This window comes from Motacilla alba, chromosome 14 (assembly GCF_015832195.1).
Source record: "Motacilla alba alba isolate MOTALB_02 chromosome 14, Motacilla_alba_V1.0_pri, whole genome shotgun sequence".
Classification (NCBI taxonomy): Eukaryota; Metazoa; Chordata; class Aves; order Passeriformes; family Motacillidae; genus Motacilla; species Motacilla alba.
This window is the reverse complement of record NC_052029.1, coordinates 11,887,187-11,905,206: the sequence shown is the minus strand read 5'-3', so window position 1 is coordinate 11,905,206 and position 18,020 is coordinate 11,887,187. Positions and strand designations below refer to the sequence as shown.

Sequence of the window (18,020 nt, the reverse complement as noted above, 5' to 3'; positions counted from 1 at the left end):
CATCTGGTGGTATTAATTGTGTGGGGAACCTCAGACAAGAATATTCTGCCCAGTTACATGTCTGGCTACTGGTGTGGCAGCAAGTGTTATTAGTAGTTATTGTTGGGTGTTGATTTGCATTTCCCAGCTGCCTCTCATTGAAGACCATTAATGAGCCGTGTGGTGATTGGTTTCTTTTTCAGCAGCTTCAGTGGAGATGGATGTAAGCAAACCCACAGCCACCAGGGAGATGTCCCAAAATAGCAGTTCTGGTATCTTGTTCTGTGTCCCAATGGCAGCAGGACTCTGGGGCTGGTCTGGGGCTGGTGGTGGCTCTTCAGTTTTGGTTGTGCCTGCTCTGCTTCCTTGGGATGGAAGTTTGGGTGTCTCCAGGGTGTTAATATTGGCGTAGTCTCTGTCCTGGGCATGTGAAAGGTCACTGATTTATGGTTGTATGAGGCTTTTTCCCTTTTGTTGTAGACAAGCTGGGTCACCAGGTCCCACATCCTCCAGCTCTGTGGATCCTGTGGCTGATGGAACATGGTGTTGTTCTTGCCTCTGGTGAGAGAGGGGAGTTTGTATAGGAGATTTGCTCAGTACCTTGCTGTGCTGTGTAAGCAAAGAATCCTTCTATCAATTCATACAAGAACTAACCCTGCCTTTTTAAAGGTCATTTCTGTCTCAGTCAGCTCTTAAAGTTCAAGAGGAAATAAACTGCTTAGAGTTGGCATTTTTCAAGTCAAGTGTCAACTTTTCAAGCCCCCGAGCCAGTGAATGCAGAGGAAGGAGAGATTAATAAGTGAGCTGCTTGCTTGATACAGTGATTGTGCAGAAACATTCCCTTTTTTCTTTCCTCTTTATGGGGCTTTGGAACGAACATCATTGAAATATCTTACTTTCTCCTTTTCACTTTGCAATGCAAAAGTACCAGAGCTCTTTAGAAGTGCTTCTTTTCCCATTAGTCCGGTGACAGCAAGAGGAGAGTTTGTCAGCTCTGCTGAAGTAGGACACAAGGAACGTTTTATGACATTGCCAATACCTAAAAGCTCCTTTAACCAGAGATTCTTATTATCCAGTAGGAACAAAACTCTCTCTCAGAAAGCAGCCGAAGGCTGAAGTCTCCAAGCAGGTTCCTGCCCTTAACTGCATCGATGCCTTTTCCCATGCAGGGGATGGTGGATCAATAAGGAAATAACCAGGAGGAATGGGCTGCATTAATCAGCTACAATCAGCAGGGGACATGATGAGGGGGGACAGGTGGCAATCGAAGGATGTGTTGAGCACAGCCCATCAATTGGCTGCCAAAGTGCCTCTGTGGAGTGGGGGTTGTGGGCTGGGGGGGACCAGCTCTCACTGTGCTGATGGGCAGCTCCAGAGAGAGCGAGCTGTTTCTCCCAGTTACTGCCTTGGGGTTTTAGTTTTGGTCTTGGCAACTTTGTCTTATCAATTTGTTTTGCTGGCCCACCTAAACTCCCATTGAAGGTTTTCTTCTTTCCTTCCTAAAGGACTTTGCAGAAATAAACACATTAGAGGCATTGTCTTGTTGTGCTTTGCTTTAAATTAAGCATCATGGTAAGAACAATTTTTGAAAGTGACAGATAAATCAGCCTTGCCAAGTATCTCTGCATAATTACCCTGGAAGTGTTCAAGCCAGGCTGCATGGGGTTCTGACAGCCTGGTCTAGTGGAAAGTGTCCCTGCTGATGGCAGGAAGGTTGGAATGACATGATCTTTAAGGAATCTTCCAGCCCAAACCATCCCCTGTTTCTGTGGTACTCCAGACCATGTTCATGTTCTGCTGGGCTTAAACCAAGACAGTGATGAATTGAGGTGCCTCAGTGCTGAGGGCAGAAACTTCTCCCTGCACCTGTTGAATCCATGCTGGATCATCCTGCCCCTCCAACATGGAGCTGGTTGATGTAGGATTTGTGGTGCCAACTGGCTGATATCAAATTACATTGACCAGAGCATTTCTTTGATGAGTGGTGCAGAGACAAAATTACTTGCCATGTCTTTAAATTCATTTCCTTGTCACAGCTTCACCACAAAATAAGGGATCTGTTTTGTCTGGGAATGTTGTGATTTTTAAACCTTCAACTGCTGTATAAAGGCCATTTACGTGTCCACCTAACTGGCTTCTCTATAAGTATTCATGACAAAAACATTGCTTTGAATGTAGTATTGTTTTATTAAACACTTAAAAATATTGATGCAGAAGAATTGATGTAGCAGGGCTATAAATGCAGTTGTTCTGGCAGTTCTCCTTCCATGGTGACAGCTTTATTCCCCTTGCCTTGTATTGGTTTATGGGTTCTTTGACCTAATTTGGGGGATTAAAATTAGAGGAAGATAGGTCTCTGTGCCCTGCATGTAAATCCTAATAATGCCAACAGTCCAGTGGAAGATTGAAATAACGCTCTGGATTTCTAGGTGAAACAGGGAAAACAAACATCCACAGGATGTTTTAGGAATGGGGTTAGCAGGGCTTCATTGTAAGTCTGATTTGGGCATATCCTTTTCATGGGGAAAGAATTACAGCTTGGGAATGGGGTCTGAGGAAGCCTTCTGCCTCTGCTCAGCTGCCCAGACACAGCAGCTCTGCTCTGCATATTCCCTGGGTTTGCAAAGAGAGGGGCTGCACAGCTACTGCAGGAGGAATGGCAGATATTCCTGGTGTGACAGTGCAGCTTGGAAAGATCCCAGTTTCTTTAGTCTCATTATGTGACACCAGATGGCTGGAGATCAGCTCTTCTCTTCTTTGTGGGTCTGCCTGTGCTTGTGTACGTGCCCAAAATGGATGTGTATGAGAATGTAAAATAATATAACTGGGATGAAGCGTACCCCACAGTGGATGTTTTTGGGGGAGCTTCAGCTAACTCTGCTGTTTTGCTTCATTCTTATTCTTAGATACATGGTTTTGCTTTTATGTGTTGTTGTGCTTTTTTGTTTGGTTGGTTTTTGGTTTTGTTTGTTTGTTTGTTTGTTTAAGTACTGTTTTCCCCATGAGGAAAATAGGTACTTGAAAGGCAAGATCAGGGTTGCAAGGTGAAGCTCTCAGGGGTTGGGAAATCCCAAATTCAAGTCACTTGGCACCTCCTTAGTTTGGTTTCTTATAGCATGCAGCATTCTTGTTTCACTTGGCAGAGATGGTGGGTTATGTTGACTTAATGAGCAGCTATTAATGCTTTTCTACAGAGAAATTTAATAATTTTTTAATTACTTCTTATGCTAGTTCTGTTATACCAGATGTAAACCAAGGAGAAAGTGTAGCCTTATTTTTGGAGATGCCAATATGGAATATTTAGAACATGTTCTTTCAAAACACCCAAGGTTTCATAGGGCCTGAGTAGCTGCTGCTGATTTCAGTAGCTCAGCACCAGGGGCTGCCCAGTGACTGAGCGCCAAGGACTGCTTTGGAAAGGTCATGGTATCACCAGGAGCTCTGGCAGAGGCAAGAATTGGAACCAGATTTTTTGGGAGACTTTCAGTTGCCATAATGTGAGACCATTCTCTTCAAGCAATTTCTGTGCTTCATTAATCTTCCAAATTCTGCAGCAAATGAGGCAGAGATCCTGCAGAAAACAGATGCAGTTAACAGTGAATCCTGATTTGTTGCTGGAGCATGGTAGAAAAGATCCTACACTACCATGAAATGTTGTTTGTGCCCAAAAACATGGTGGCACTTCAAAAATCCATGGTTACAGGTCAGGTTATTTGGTCACGGAAATGTCAAGATCTTTGCTGACTTAAAATGCATCCATATTGAGGATTTAAGGATTAGCAGGTCTGTTACAATGCTGTGCTTAATATGGCTTGGATCCTGGTAGACTGCTTTGACACAAGCTGAGTCAAAGCAGGTGGGAGGCAGCTATGAGATGGAGTTAAATTGGTGCTTGTGGGAAAGAAAAGCCAAGAGCAGCAGTCTGGCAGAGTGCTTGTCACAGATAGCTGAGTGACTTTGCAGTCATTCCTTTGCTTTTATCTGTACCAGTGTCCCATGGGTGAGTGCTGGGGGGTAGCACTTAATTGTTTGGGTTTTTTTTTGTTGTCAACAAGTAACACTATGAATTCTCTTCTGAGTCCCTAGTGAAAACTGAGACAACTTTTCATCATGTAACCTGGAGGGGTTTTCACTGACAAAAACCTGATGCTGGAATGCTGAGCTATAGCTTTGGATTTTAGTCAGAGCTATGGTGAGGGTCCATCACTGAACCGTTCTGCAAAAAATACCTTAGACAATTGTATTTCTGTAAATTTGTTCAGGTAGTCTTAGGTTCAGATATTAAAAAAAAAAAAAAGTGACTGAGCAGTAATATACAATCCTCATTTCAATCCTCATTTCACTGTGGAGTACTGTAATGCACATTGGAAATGAGGTCTCATTGGAAAAGGTAATTTGAAAAAGATCCACAGAACCTTCACAAAGCTGTAATGAGTCACCAGTCTGTGAGGACTCACTTGCTATATTGCAGTGGAGGGTTTAATGTTTTGTTTTTCTCATCTAAACACTTTGACCCTTCTTATTTTATTAAGATAAGCCATTATCTAGCTGTCAAGAGCCTAGAATTTCTGCAGATTTGTTTGCTGACAAGTTGGTTCAGCACGACCGTTCTCCTACTCATTTCTTTCACCACTTCAAGCAAATTTTCCTTTTTTTTCCCACTCCTCTTTATCAGTTCTTTATTCTTTAGAGCTCCTCAGCTCTCATGCTATTCCCAGATGACTTTCTCACTCTCTGGATAAGCGTTGGTTGGAATGTATAACAGAAATTGGAAATATTCTTAGTCACTTGTGGTGTTCATGTTACCAGTTGCTGTGCTGGAGAGTAGTCCCAGTGACTTCACAGCTTACTGGGAGAGACAAGAGTTATTATGTGCACTTTAAAAAGCAGATAATATTGGATTGGGTTGAGAAAACTGTGCAATGCCTTCAGTTGTGACTGCAACAAACTGAAATCCTTGGGATTTGTATTTGGGGTTGAGTGGTGGGGAAAGACAGAGCTAGGGACTTAATCCTTATAGTGAAGGAGCAGTAGAAAACACTAGTACAAGTGAGAAGTTTGGCCTTCTTCATCACGTTTAGGCAGAGCCATGGGTTCCTCCAGCCCACAAGTGTGATTATAGATTGGTAACTTGTGGGGCCAACTGCATTATTCATTCTGGTTCAGACTGAAATGAAATCATCGAGGGCAATTTTCTGTGTCACACTTCAAGGTCAGATGAGAGTATTTATTATTCCTTCTCTGTTTATCTGTGAATGCAAATTGAATTTAGTGATTCAAATTGATGAAATGTTAGAAATATAAAACTCATCAGAGCCGACACGAAGAGAAATTACTGGGTAGAGCTGGCCAGTGACTTCACCAGCCCATGTACAGGCCTCTGTTTAGATTAGTAATTATTTCAGTCTTTGGGTTTTCTCATTCAGAGTTTTGTTTCATTTGTTGTCATTTTTGTTTTCAAAGAAAAAAGTGTAATAACACTTTGAAGCATTTAGAATTTGAATTAGATGATGTAAATTAAGCCAGCTGCAGAGAGGGTGCTTGCATCCTGGCTGGACAAAAGGATTCCTTTTAAAATTCTTTCTTGGAGTTGTTCTTTGGGGGCTTGTTTGTTTGTTTTCCTCTCTCCTGCGACAGTTCCCTTTCTCCAATATTTTACTCGCTTGTGCTGGATGCTCAAATCTGGGTGAGGGGTGATAGGGAAGAGAGCAGACATTTGACATCTTCTGATGCTGAAGCTCCACATGTTCCCTTACTGACAGCATCATCCAGTGGCTGACCTTCCTCACTGGCCAGGGTTGTTAGGAGAGCCAAAATTAGGAGCTGCAAAGTGGACCAAATGAACACAACTCCTGATGAAGTACTGGGAGTGGAGGTGCTCCCTTCCCAGCTCCTGAAATGCATTTTGAACAGTTCAGTGAACACCTTGGCTTGGTGGGGTGGGTCAGTCTGTGCTCAGAGGGTATCTGTGGGCATGCTGTTCTCTGCAGTGTAGGAAAGTGCCCCTTAAACTTGTTCTTATCTTAGAATGGGAGTGGAAAATCCTTTTCAGTGAATGCCCTTTAAAAATAGTCCACCCTCCATAATTGCCAAATGCCACATGCAGCTGATGATGCAGGGAGAGATGACACATGCTGTACTGGCTATATGCTGTGTTAATCATCATAGAGGGCTCTTGGTTTTAACTCCTGCTTTTTAATTACTTGCATTTTATTAAGAACATTTAGTATTTGCTTCTCTCCAAGCATTGCAAAGGGAATCCATTTGCTCAGGGTGTAACTGACGTCTGACTTGTTGTGGATTCAGAACAAGAGCCATGAGCATCTGCACATACCAAAGGCCCTTAAAGATTTGTCTGCATAGGCTAATATTAATCACTGTTTATTCAGCTATCAGAATAAGTTTTCCTGCAGCCACTGAAGGCAGCAGCATTTTCAAGTGTAGTAAGTGCACAGCCAGCAGTGTGGGCTCAGGGGTTCTTAAATACCAGTAGAAGTTTTATTCACCAAATAAATGCCTGTGGTAGAAGGTTTGGCCTTATGAACACTTCAGGTTTAGAAGCTTAGGAAAAGAACATTTATGCCTGTAGTTATCTCCTCCTTGAAAAATTTTTCATTCCAGAATTCAGTGATGGATGTTGAAACTGTTGATGTTTCCACATAAAACCAAAACAAACCACAGACATTCCTCATTTGTTAAGACACTGCTTTCATTCTCATCTTGATGGTGATGTGGAAGGCATGTTCAGGACTGTGGCAGTGATTCTCACCTGGAGTGGCTGGTTCAGTGTCTGTTCAGGTGGAGCCACTCTGGGCTGTGTTTGGAAATGTTCCTGGGCTCCTCAGGGTCACTGCTGTCAGCTCAGCCCCATGTGCTGCAGCGTGTTGACCCTGGAGTGGAAGGAAGCTCAGAGTGCCTGATGTGAATTTATTTCAGTGAATCTTAACTCCTGCCAATCAATTATGGCCATTGTACTGGGGCTGGGGCAGAAAATGTGGGTTATTTCTTTTGTCTAACTGCTCATTTTGGTGCAACTGTGTTTCCAAGCCTGATATTTATGCTGCTGGTTATGAAGTAAAATTAAATAGTGTGTCACAGATAAAACATTGTCAGTGTACCAATAAAACTCCAAATGTTTGTCTGCTTCTTACCCATTTCATCTGACCACACTACCAAAACAATTCTCTTTATGTTGTTCCCTCATTATAAATTCAATGTGATTTGAATCTTCCTCGTATGCCCAGCAGCAAGATGATGTATGATCTGTTTACTTTTGAATGATTTGTGAATTATGGAAGCCTGGTGCTGCTGAGTTATACAAGAGATCTTTGAGAAAATACAAGGTGTGAAAATACAAGAGAAAGTTTGCAGATGTTTGCTGAAGACTTGGGAGAAATAAATAGCAAGAAGAAAGAGTGTTTTCCCACCAACTCTCTGTAGACCATTTCATGTAGTATTTTGTGTAGCAGTATTTCATAGGGCTCTCTGTGAGGCACACTTAAAGCTTTAAATAAAATAAAGCCCCTGTGATAACTTCTGCTAAAGATGTTCATATTTTGTATCATTTCTCTTTCTGAATATAGTGAGCAAATAGACGACACAGACCTGTTGGCCCCACAGCTCCCACAGTCCCAACAGCAGGGCAGGATTTAAAGGCAGGGCAGGGTGCTACTGCTTCCATATAGCCACAATTCTGTCTGTGAAGAAAAAAGCAAGCAGAAAGAGATGCCAGTCTTATTGTAATAAAAGTTAGCACCCAAAGCTCTGAATTTTGAGCTGAAATATCTGTAGCACTAAAGTTTTCTCCTTCTTCCTAAATGGTGGTTTTTCTGCCTTAAATGTTAAACTAGTTCAGGCAGCTCCATCTGTAGCTGTGTTCTCAGAGCTCCAATCAGTCTTTTCAGCAGCATTTAATGGATCAGTTTTTTCTCTTTTGAACATAGGATGGATACTTTTCTGTTTTGCCAAGCATCACCTTTTCTTTCCTGTGTTCTGTCCCTATTTAAGTCAAACTGATTTCATCTTCTCCCTTCTGTTTTTCCTTTTTAGTTCCCATCCTGGATGGTTCTGAGGCAGGTTAGGCAGAGGCTGAGGGGGGAAGTTGTCTGTGTCAGAAATTGGAGGTTGGAGCAATCCTTGAGGGAGAGCCCAGGCAGGGATGTCCTGCTGCTATCCACTGGAAAATAAAAGACATGTTGGAGTTACTCTGATTTTGCTTATGCCTTTGTGTTTGTTCAGAAAACCTGTGGGGGAGGAACTGGAATGAAAATAACATTTTTGTTCAGCCCTGTGTTTATCAGTTTCCAGGCTGGTTTATGTGTGTACGCGTGGATTCATTGAGATGCCTGCGAGTTGTCAACTTTCAGGAACGAGTGTTCCTTCATCCAAATGTCTTGCTACAAAACAATTTCCCCTGCTCCTTTTTGCCTCATTAGCTCCTGCATTAACCCTTTTCTGTGCACTCTGACACGAGGATGTTGATGGCTGCAGCGCGTTTCTCTTTTCAGCTCCGTGCGTGCACTGGCACTGTCACCGTGTTTTCCCCTTGTGCTCCCTCACTTTTCTTCCCATCACACTCTGCTTTTCTCTTTGATGTGCTCTCCCTCCTGACAGCTGGCCCTGGTAGGTACACGTGTCTCATCTTCTGCTGAGCTACAACATGACCCAGACAGTGTTGCTCTTCTAATTGTCGCTGTGGACCCCTTGTTTTCCTTCCAGCTTCATACACAGACTGCTTCTGGCATCCTGTTTGCTTTCCCTGTTTGTGTTTATTTTTTTTTTTTATTTTAGTAACTCTGAGGTGGTAACTTGGCTACTGAAAGGATGGAATGATTAAAATAATGTTTTATGGATCACTGGGGGGCGGGGGGGGGGGAGCTGTCGGCTGCTTTTGTCATTTTTGAAGGAGATTATTAAAATGTATCTTATAGCTTCAGTATTCACTGTGTGCCCTCATTGTTCTCAGTCTTTTAAAGAATATTCTGGAAAATGAAGTTTTATCATTAAGATTGCATTAAAGTGGATTACAGAAGGGAAGAGCAAAAAATGAAGACTCTCAGACAGCTCAGAACAGAAATATGTTGGCGTCTCATTCACTGGGATGTGGAACAAGGAACATTAATAGGCTGATAAACAGAAATGACTTTTTCTCTTTAAGGCTTAAAAGGTTTACTTTGAACTTGCAAAGATTTTTTTAAATGCCACTTCCCTAAGCCTATGTTGAATGGAGAACTTTGTGCCTCTTTTATTTTATTTTTTAATGCTCATATTGAGTGAGCAATTACTTCTGAAAAGCCATAGGTGTCATCAGGGTGGAAGAAGAGTGCACAAGTCCGGCTTTAAAGGCTTTTGCTTCTGAGCACCTACTTGCAAATCCTGTTTTGTGTCAATAAGAAATAGCACTTTCCTTTTGGATTTTTCCTCTTAGAAGCAGCTCATGCTGTATTTCGTGAAGTTTCTGGAAGAATTATCAATCTGTCCAAAGAGAGGAAGAAAGGATCTCAATAATGTACTTTGGCATGGTGTGGAGAGTTGTGAGGAAGTTGAATTTCATGCCTCCCATAGCAAGGAAACCTATGGTAACAGTCAGTTCAGAGAGCTTGAGGATTGTCCTTGCTTTCAGAGACATCTCTAGCATTTGAATTTTAGGTACATTAACATCACATTTGTACTGAGGCTGAAATATAAACAGATGAAGGTGCTATTTCCATGCAGTGGCTGAGGAAATTGCCCATTTGTCTCTCTTTGCTCAACTTCTCTCATGTTTTAAAACAGTTGTTTTCCAACCTAGCTTGAAAGTTTGGTGTGTGGCTGAATGTCTGTGCTCTCCATGAGATGTGAATCTCAAATATTTTTCATTCTTTTGGGAAGGAAACCTAGCACATATCTCATTTTTCTTGGTGAATGTCAAATCAATCATCATTTGTCGGTCCACTCAACATTTATAGAAATAAGTCACAATATTGGGAGATTAAGAAAAAAGATTGCTCCATTGCCTTATCAAAATGTTTTGCTATAATCAAATGTGAGATTTTTGCTGTTTCAGGATAATTAATCTTATGCTTGCATTTTTTTTCTTTTGTTCTGACTCTAATCAGGACAAAGGTTCTTTGATAAAGAAAAATACATTGGCAGTAAGGTTTCTGTAGTGTGATTTTAATTGTTACAACACATATATCACAGTTAATGAGGATTTTGTGCTTATATTTACCCTGTGCATAACAAGGAATGTTGTTGAACAAGCTGTAATAAAGCTTAAGGCAGAAATTGAGGTTACCAGGAATTAACCATCTTTTCTGCCCTGTTTTGAGGGCAAGCTTGATAGGCTGACCCACAGGAATGTTCCATCACCAGAGATGTTACTCTTGGCACAGGTGCCCTTCTTAACTGATTAATTAAAACAGGTGCAAGGAAGTAGTGGTGCCCTGGTAATGCAATTATCCAGTTTCCAATGCAGATGTGAAGCCCTCTTGATGAACCTTCCCACCTGAATACAGCAATGAAGAGACTCTTTCACAGTTCCCAATTATTAAATTGGTCTGTGAATGGTTCCACATTGAACTGGAGCTTTAAACAAGTTTCAAATTCATCCAGTGCTTTAAAACAAATACTTTTTTCAAAGAGAAGGATTTTGAGGTAGGGAGACAGCTGCTTTGGAATTTGTGTGAATTCCTACATACATTTCCCAAAAAATACAATTTGGTGACCTGGCAGTGCAGGTTGTATTTGATTTATGCTGGAAGTGTTCTTTAAGTATTCCCTTTTGGATCTATCTAAACAGTACCTTAACAATAGTGCTATTTTATTTAAAGCACTTTTATTACTTTTCTTTCAAATATAATGATGAATAAGACCCCTTGGAAGCAATCATAAATTTTCCAGTGGTGTTTCTAGCGTTAGAGAAACAAAGTTCTTCTGTTCCTGACTAAGCTGGAGATGTTGAGTTTGATCTTTCTTGCTTGCTTGAGGGTTTTTGACTTGTGTGCAATACTTTTCTTTCATGTCCTGCTCACTCATTAAATACTTAGTGCAGTCTTGGATAAACTCATCATATTTCAATCATGAACGGACTCTTAATCACAGGAATGATTCCACTTTTATTTTGTTATTGATCAGGTGCTTTGCCAGCAGCTGGTGTGTGATGAGCTGCTTGATGTGAGCCTTGGAGCAGCTGCCCCTCAGTGTCCCAGCAGCAGACTGTGAGGATGAAGGGCACACGTGGAGAGCTTCTCCAGGAGCTCACAGATAATGTGCATCACCACGGTGTGCTGCATGGAGAACTGAGAAGGGGGCCAGGCTGTTCTGGTTTGATTGAGAATCATGTCCACATCTCCAAAGAAGTGCTAATCACCTGCCCTCAGAAGACATTTCTCTTCCAACATAGGTTGCTGGCAAGAGCAGTGTGCAGGTAGTGTGGCTGTAATTACTTGCTGAGTAGTATCTGTCAGTCAAAGCAGACAATAGTAAACCTACTTTTTCTTCTCCTTTGTTAGAAAAAAATGAAAAGTTCCAGTAGAACCCAAGAATGTGGGTTGTTTGTTGAAAGCAAGACATGTTCTCAAAGGCAAATGGATTGATTTTGAAACAGATGTGCAATTATTTAAATGCTTCCTACCTGTGAGGTTCCAGTAATTGTCTCCTGCTGCACAAGGAGGCTGTCCCTGGGGTGGTTCTTCTCTCACATCTTTTTTCTGACAACAGCTGATAATGAGAATGCAGCTGCCCAGTTTCCAGTGGTGCAGCTGTAAGATGAGAGTGACACAGTCATGGTCATGCTTCTCCTCTGAGGCTTTCCTGATCTCTCTGATGCCTGAGAGGCAGCACTCAGGAGTTCACATGTCTGTCTTATCTCTCCTAGTGCCAGGATGCTGGAGAAGGCCAGGCAGCAGCTGCAGGAGGAGATCCTGTGTGTTCAGAGCCAGCTCTTGGATGAGAAGAAGAAACGAGAGCACCAGGAAGCGCTGGTCAGGCGGCTGCAGAAACGCGTGGTGCTCCTCACCAAGGTGAGTCTGGAGAAACCCATGGCCTTATTTCTTTCTGCCAGGTGCAGTCCTTCCTATTTCTTCGTTGTTCACCTCTATAACTGGTGCTACAAAACTGTTCAAGGGTCTTTGCATAATGGGTGCTGTGGGAGACATGAAACCTGTCTTTTGGGCTTCACTGGAATGGAGGTACCAGTGCCTCCTAAAGCTGTGCTCGTGTTCACCCAGCTGGGCTTGTGCTGTGCTGAGGATATGTGACTTTGTCTGAGCCTTGGCATCCATGTGAGGGCAGAGAATTGAATCATGTTGCTGCTGGAGTGTTTTGAGCCACTGAAGGGAATTTGTAATGGCTTTGGCTGCATTGCCTCCTTTCCTAAAGAGAACGAAGTGGCAGCACCTTGTCAACTGTTCCTGTGGAAAAACAATTTACAGGGAGTAAGAGATTTGCCTTCCTCTTACGCTGGAAGTCTGTTCAAATGTAATGGCAAGCACTAGACCAGTAAATTGAAAATACGTTTTAAGATTCTTTCTATAGAATATATCAAAGGAGTCTGCATCATCCTATATCAGGTGTGCTCTCATGATGAAATTCTATACAATAATTCTGAAGTCTGCAGAGCATTGAAAATTTTATATTAAATTCTGAGAGCTCGCTTTCCACAAAGGGAATAATAATTTGCTGTAGCCAGAATGAGAGTTACTTCACTTTCCAAGAATACTCCTTGCAAAACTTCCCCCATCTGAGCAATCTCCCTTGGTGTTATAAAGCTGCTCACGTAAATGAGCTTATGTGTGTGCAGAGGGTCAGACTCCAGTAGTCAGAGCTCAGGAGAGGGAGCCAGGCATGTCACCACGTGGGGAGGCAGGAGGGGAAAGAGCTGCTGTGGTGCCTGAGCTCTGGACTTTGATTTTCAGTGTCAGCTAAAGCATTTTGATCGATTTTAATTGCGCTGCACCCAATTTTGTGTAATTCCCATGTCACTGTTGAGCCGAAGAAGCTGTGATGTGTGGTGCAGTAAGCAGGGCTCTTGAAGCATGAAGCACTTTACAAGAGGATTTTCCATCAGATCTTCTGACTGCAGAGTTTGATGCCGGGGAGAGTCACAGCAGTGCAAAGAGGAAAATGACAGCAGTTTTTTCAGCCTCACACTGCCCACTGCAGGCAGGGTGGATGGAGCAAACTCTCTCCATGGAAACAGAAAAGGCATCTCCTCTCAGCCCTCTCCTGCCCCAGCAGCAGGCAGCTCTCTGTAGAGTTCTGTTTTGGGACTGCCATGGCTGGATAAGACACAGGTGCATACTGAGCCCTATAAAAAACCTGTCTTTATAACCTTTTCAGCTGTCTAATATTGTGCTGGACTGCTCAGCCCTGAAGGAAGTTTCTCAGATGGTTTCTAAAATATTCCCTTTGTTAACTTATTTCCAGTCCTCAGCAGAAACACTTTTTGTCATAGGACACAAAAATATCATTACTTTTCTTTAAGTACTGGACAAAACTACAGCATTACTTTGTCGTGTGATGGATTGTACCCTGATTTATATGGAAAGACAAACCTTTGCTTTGTTTGCTGTGCTCCCCCTGAGGAGGAGCATAGGAAAAGTTGGAAGTGTTCTTCATCAGACCATGGCAAATAAACTTGTGTTTTGACAGGGGAGGTTTTCAGTGTGCTCAGTCATTCCTCAACTGACCTGTTTTGAAGGAATAAAGACTTTGCTGTTCTCTGAAAATTTATATTCCATCCAGAGAATGCTGGGGTCCTTTGTGAAGGAGTACATGCATTATGGTACTTGGACAATCTATCCTCAGCACTGTTTCTCCTGCTGGTTGCTCTTCTCATGCAAAATCAGAAGAAAGAATTTCATTTAATTAAAAAAAGTATGATATTGTGATTTAAAATGAGATTGAGCAAATACATTTCCTGTCAAAAATAATTATTTTACATTGAAAGCATATCACCTAGAATGGTATTTAATCATCTAATTAGTGGCATCAGTACTGTGGTGTGCTTTTATGTAATTTGAGAATGGAAAAGATGAGTTCTCTCTATTCAATCTTTGTCTTGTTAAATAGGACTGTGAAAATCTAATTTGGGGGAGAGTATTGTATATATGATTGAAATGCTATTGCTTTTGATAGTATGACTTCTGCATTTGTGCATGTTTGACCCTCCACTAGGGCAGTGAATCAGTTCCTGTGTGCTGAGCAAACAAGGCCTGGAAGGTGTCAGAGGTGTTCAACACTGCAAGTTTAATGCTGTAACAGTTTTCCTTTCTTTGGGCTCAGGTTGGAACCTGGAAATCTCAGTCCTAAAATATGTTTCAAAATATGAATAGAAAACAGTAAGTTGTTTTTTTGTTTGGTAACAGCAGGACCAAATATTTCAGTGGTAAATGTACTCTCTTCAGGGGGTACTTTGCCAGTCTGACTCCTCACTGCTATGGCTACTGATTTTTTCTCCCAAGACTGAAGCAATATTTTGTGGCTTTTACAGACTGCCAGTCTCACTTGTCAGTCGTGCTCAGTTGCTACTTGCCACAGTCTCTGTCTGTCTTGGTTGCTCTTGTATTTCCATCCCAGTGCATTTAACCTCTCTGTCCATTGCTTCCTTCCTTGCCTCATTTGCTTCCTTTGGGCTTTCTTGATCTTGCTTGGGCCTTTCCAGTTGGTTTACTGCTTGGAAGTGACACAGTTGTCAGTGTGGGATTCTTCAGTGCATCCCTACAAATCTCTGTTCCCTGGAATAGCATTCTCCAGTCTCTGAGTGCTCCTGCAGTGGTCCAGCCCCATCGATTCCACTGCTGGGTGTGGGCTGGTGTAGGAGCTGCATCCTGATTATTCCTGCTCACAAACTGCTCTTCAGAACATGTTGGTTGATCATTTTGTCCCACATGCCCTTGTAAATCAGGGCAGGGCTGAAGTTTGCTGATTTACATGTATTCAATGAAACATAAGGCTGGATTAGGACACCACCGAGGCTTTCGACATTGATGGCTGGGAGGTTTCTCCTGGAGTGTCACTCCCTTCACTTAAGGTGATGAAACAGAAATTGATGTTTGAAGGGATGGATTCACTCACTCTCTCAGAGATCTGCCTGGCTGGGTTTGCTGTCTGTCATGCTTTTTGCTTTGCCTTAGCTCAGAGTTTTGGGAAAATCTTTCATCTTTGCTTTAGTACCTGAGGTAGTTGTAGATACAGCAGTCCTGGGAGATACCTGAAATGCTGGGGAAACACCTAATCCACCCCTGCCCTTTTGCCTGTTTGATTCACTGCTGCATTTGCTTTGAATGCCATGTTTACTCACACAGTTTTGTATTTGACTTTTGTGTTGTCCTTCAGCTTTTGAGTGTTTCTCTCAAAGAAAGACAACTCCTGGTCTTTGTTTATGAAGTGGGCTTGTTAAAAAGAGTCAATTCTGCTACTCAATGGCTAAAATTGGAATCTCAGGAAGTTTTATATGACATAGAGGCCTCCCAAAATGAAAAGCCCTTTCTGAAAATCCTTACCTGAGTGTAAGCAGCTGATTGAGTCAGTATTTCTTGCAAAGCCAGTTCTGGTTATTTATTTCAGGAGGGCAGCTTCCAGAGGGCACAACTGGGCCTTGTGCAGCAGAAGTGTTGCTGGAGAACAGCAATAAAGGCCCGCTCAAAAGCTGCCAAAGCCCTCTGATGTGGAGGGCCAAAGGTTGGCCATCATCTCCTCCTCTCCTCGAGTGATTTTACCTGGTTGTGATCTGCCCTTCCTGTGTTTCTTACTTAGCTGCTGCCAGGGTTCACACCTGGAGCCTCTTCCCCTGCACGCGTTCAGTTCAGTGACTGCTGGAAGCAGTGATTGCTCCTGTGCCCAGAGGGAACTTCTGCAAGGAGCTCTGGAGTGCCTGGGATCAGCCCATAGCGCTGCAGGCTTGACCACACACAAAATGCCCTGATCTTTGCAGCCAGGGCATGATCCTTTGCAGGAAGCTCAAAACTCAAAACGGGAAGCCAAATTTCAGTTACTTTTTGTAACTTATTCCAAATTAGTCTAATTTGTTCCCAAAATTGTGGGCTTTATGAGTGCACACTGCCATAATTGCAGCTCTTGCTCTCGTATAAGGCGCAGCACAACAACTGAACTGAGCTGTTTGTGTTGGATGTTGTTGTTTCACTTTGTTTATTTCCTGTCTGTGCACTCATCTGCCTTTGGGTACTCTGCTGCCCAGAGAAGAGACTGAAAAATTCCCTTTTGTTTCCTGGGCTCTCGACCAGATCATGTGATATGATAGGAAATCTGTTTCTATTGAGACATAATTTAGGCCATCACCATAAAAGTTAGAGATTAAACAAGTATTGATTAACCAACTCCAGCTGACTGCTGATACCACATGTTCCTGGAGATATCAGTCAGTGTGAAGTGTATTAGTGACTCCCAGAGCTGAGAATGGTAAAAATGCATCAGAAATGGGACTAGGTAATTAAACTGTTCATTAAGCATGGCAGATGCAGAGTTCATGACTTGATTTGCCATCTGCTTTGTTTTGTAATCAGTAAAGATTTAAAATAATGCTGATGGCTTCTCTTGTCATATTGGGTCCTGCAGGATGTTTTTTCTGAGGAGGTAGATAGATGATTTTAAAGCACAAGGAAGGATCTTAAAGTTCTGGGTGTGCAGCAAAGAAGGTGAATTTACCCTTTTGCTGGGATATGTGAAAGACAAATTGTAAATACAGCAGTCAGTATTGCAGTCAGCAGCACTAGAAACAGGCGCTTTGGCAAAGCTCATCCTTGTGACAGACCTTTTGGGCATCACACCCTGAGCTGTGCTCTGCATCCAGGCAGCCCAGCTGGCCTTGGGGCAGCTCTGAGCTGCTCCTCGGGGCTGTGAGCAGTATCCAGAGTATCCAGTGCTTTCCCTGGCTGTTCTCACTCTCCCTCCTTCCTTCCCTCAATCCATGTCATGACTGTGGATGGCATTTCAGCAGTGCTGTTGCAGGTGCGTTCCCAGCTGTGCTGCTGTCCACACCTGGTTGTTAAGTGCTGTCAGCCTGACCCTGGCCAAACCTTTCCCTCTGCTCACTGCCTCTCCCTTTTGCAGGTTTTTATAAACTCAGGGAAGTTACCTTCCTTTCTATGACTGGCAAAAAAATACATTTTAAGGTGATTCCATGTCTCCCTCTTCAGGGATTAAGCAAGGCAGGTTTTGTGAGTGCTTCCTTGGACCATCCATCCTTGGGAAGAGGAAGACAAGGCACTCTGTGTTTGAAGGAGACCCAGCAGCCTTTTAGACTGAGCACAGGTCTCTCTAATTTCAGCTTGATTGTATTAATCAGTTAAACAATTTCAGAGAAAAGGTGGTTGGTAGTTGGGGGTGGAGGAGGATAATAGCAGAGGAGACAGAAGATCATTAACAGGTGTGGGAAAGAGGCAAAGAGAGAATTGCTGCCTGTGGGGTGCAGGGGCTCAGAACAGGTCACTGCTGAATTTTAATCTTTAGTAACTAGTAACATCATGAATTTTAATTCCCAGACTGCTCTTGTAGGGTGTCTTTATTAAAGAATGAAGACCAACAGGTCAGAGATGAGGTAGGTGCTTTTTATGAATAATTCTCTGCCCTTGTGAGCTGGTGTTAAAATGCTCCCAAGTTCAGTCTGATGGAGGGTGGTTTCTGGGCTCCATGTTTGTGATTTCCACAGGAGTGTCCGCGTTACTGGATAAAGGGGGCTGAGTTTATTGAGGAGAAAGCAGGATTTGGGAGTTTGATGACTGTTTCCACAGACATTCTTTGTTGGAGTTAAGGAAATATCACACTTTACCTTTGTTGGTCTGACTGCCTTCTCTCTATGAGGGTGGAAAATGCTCCAGGGAAATGGAGTTCTGTGAGGAGTTGTTTTAACACAACTTTTCAGCTTGTTAGTTTGCTTTGATTTTTGTTCCCCTGTATAACCCAAATGTATTGTGGGGTTTTTCTTAATAATATCTTCCAGTTACTTGCTGTGTCATATTTTAGTCCTGATCCACTTAACCACCTCCTGGAGCTCAGGCAGCTGCCTCCACATGTAGCAGTGTTGGAGGTAACTTGCTGTA

General features: G+C 42.7%; 1 protein-coding gene across 3 annotated transcripts in view; it reads left to right on the top strand.

The window, feature by feature from the left end:
* MAD1L1 (mitotic arrest deficient 1 like 1) overlaps positions 1 to 18,020 on the top strand; it is a 348,651-nt gene that overhangs the window by 88,683 nt on the left and 241,948 nt on the right. For all 3 annotated transcript variants that reach the window (XM_038151270.1, XM_038151271.1, XM_038151272.1), the window contains one exon: positions 11,837 to 11,981. In XM_038151270.1, the coding sequence (XP_038007198.1) occupies positions 11,837 to 11,981 (145 nt within the window). The remainder of the gene's footprint in view (positions 1 to 11,836; positions 11,982 to 18,020) is intronic.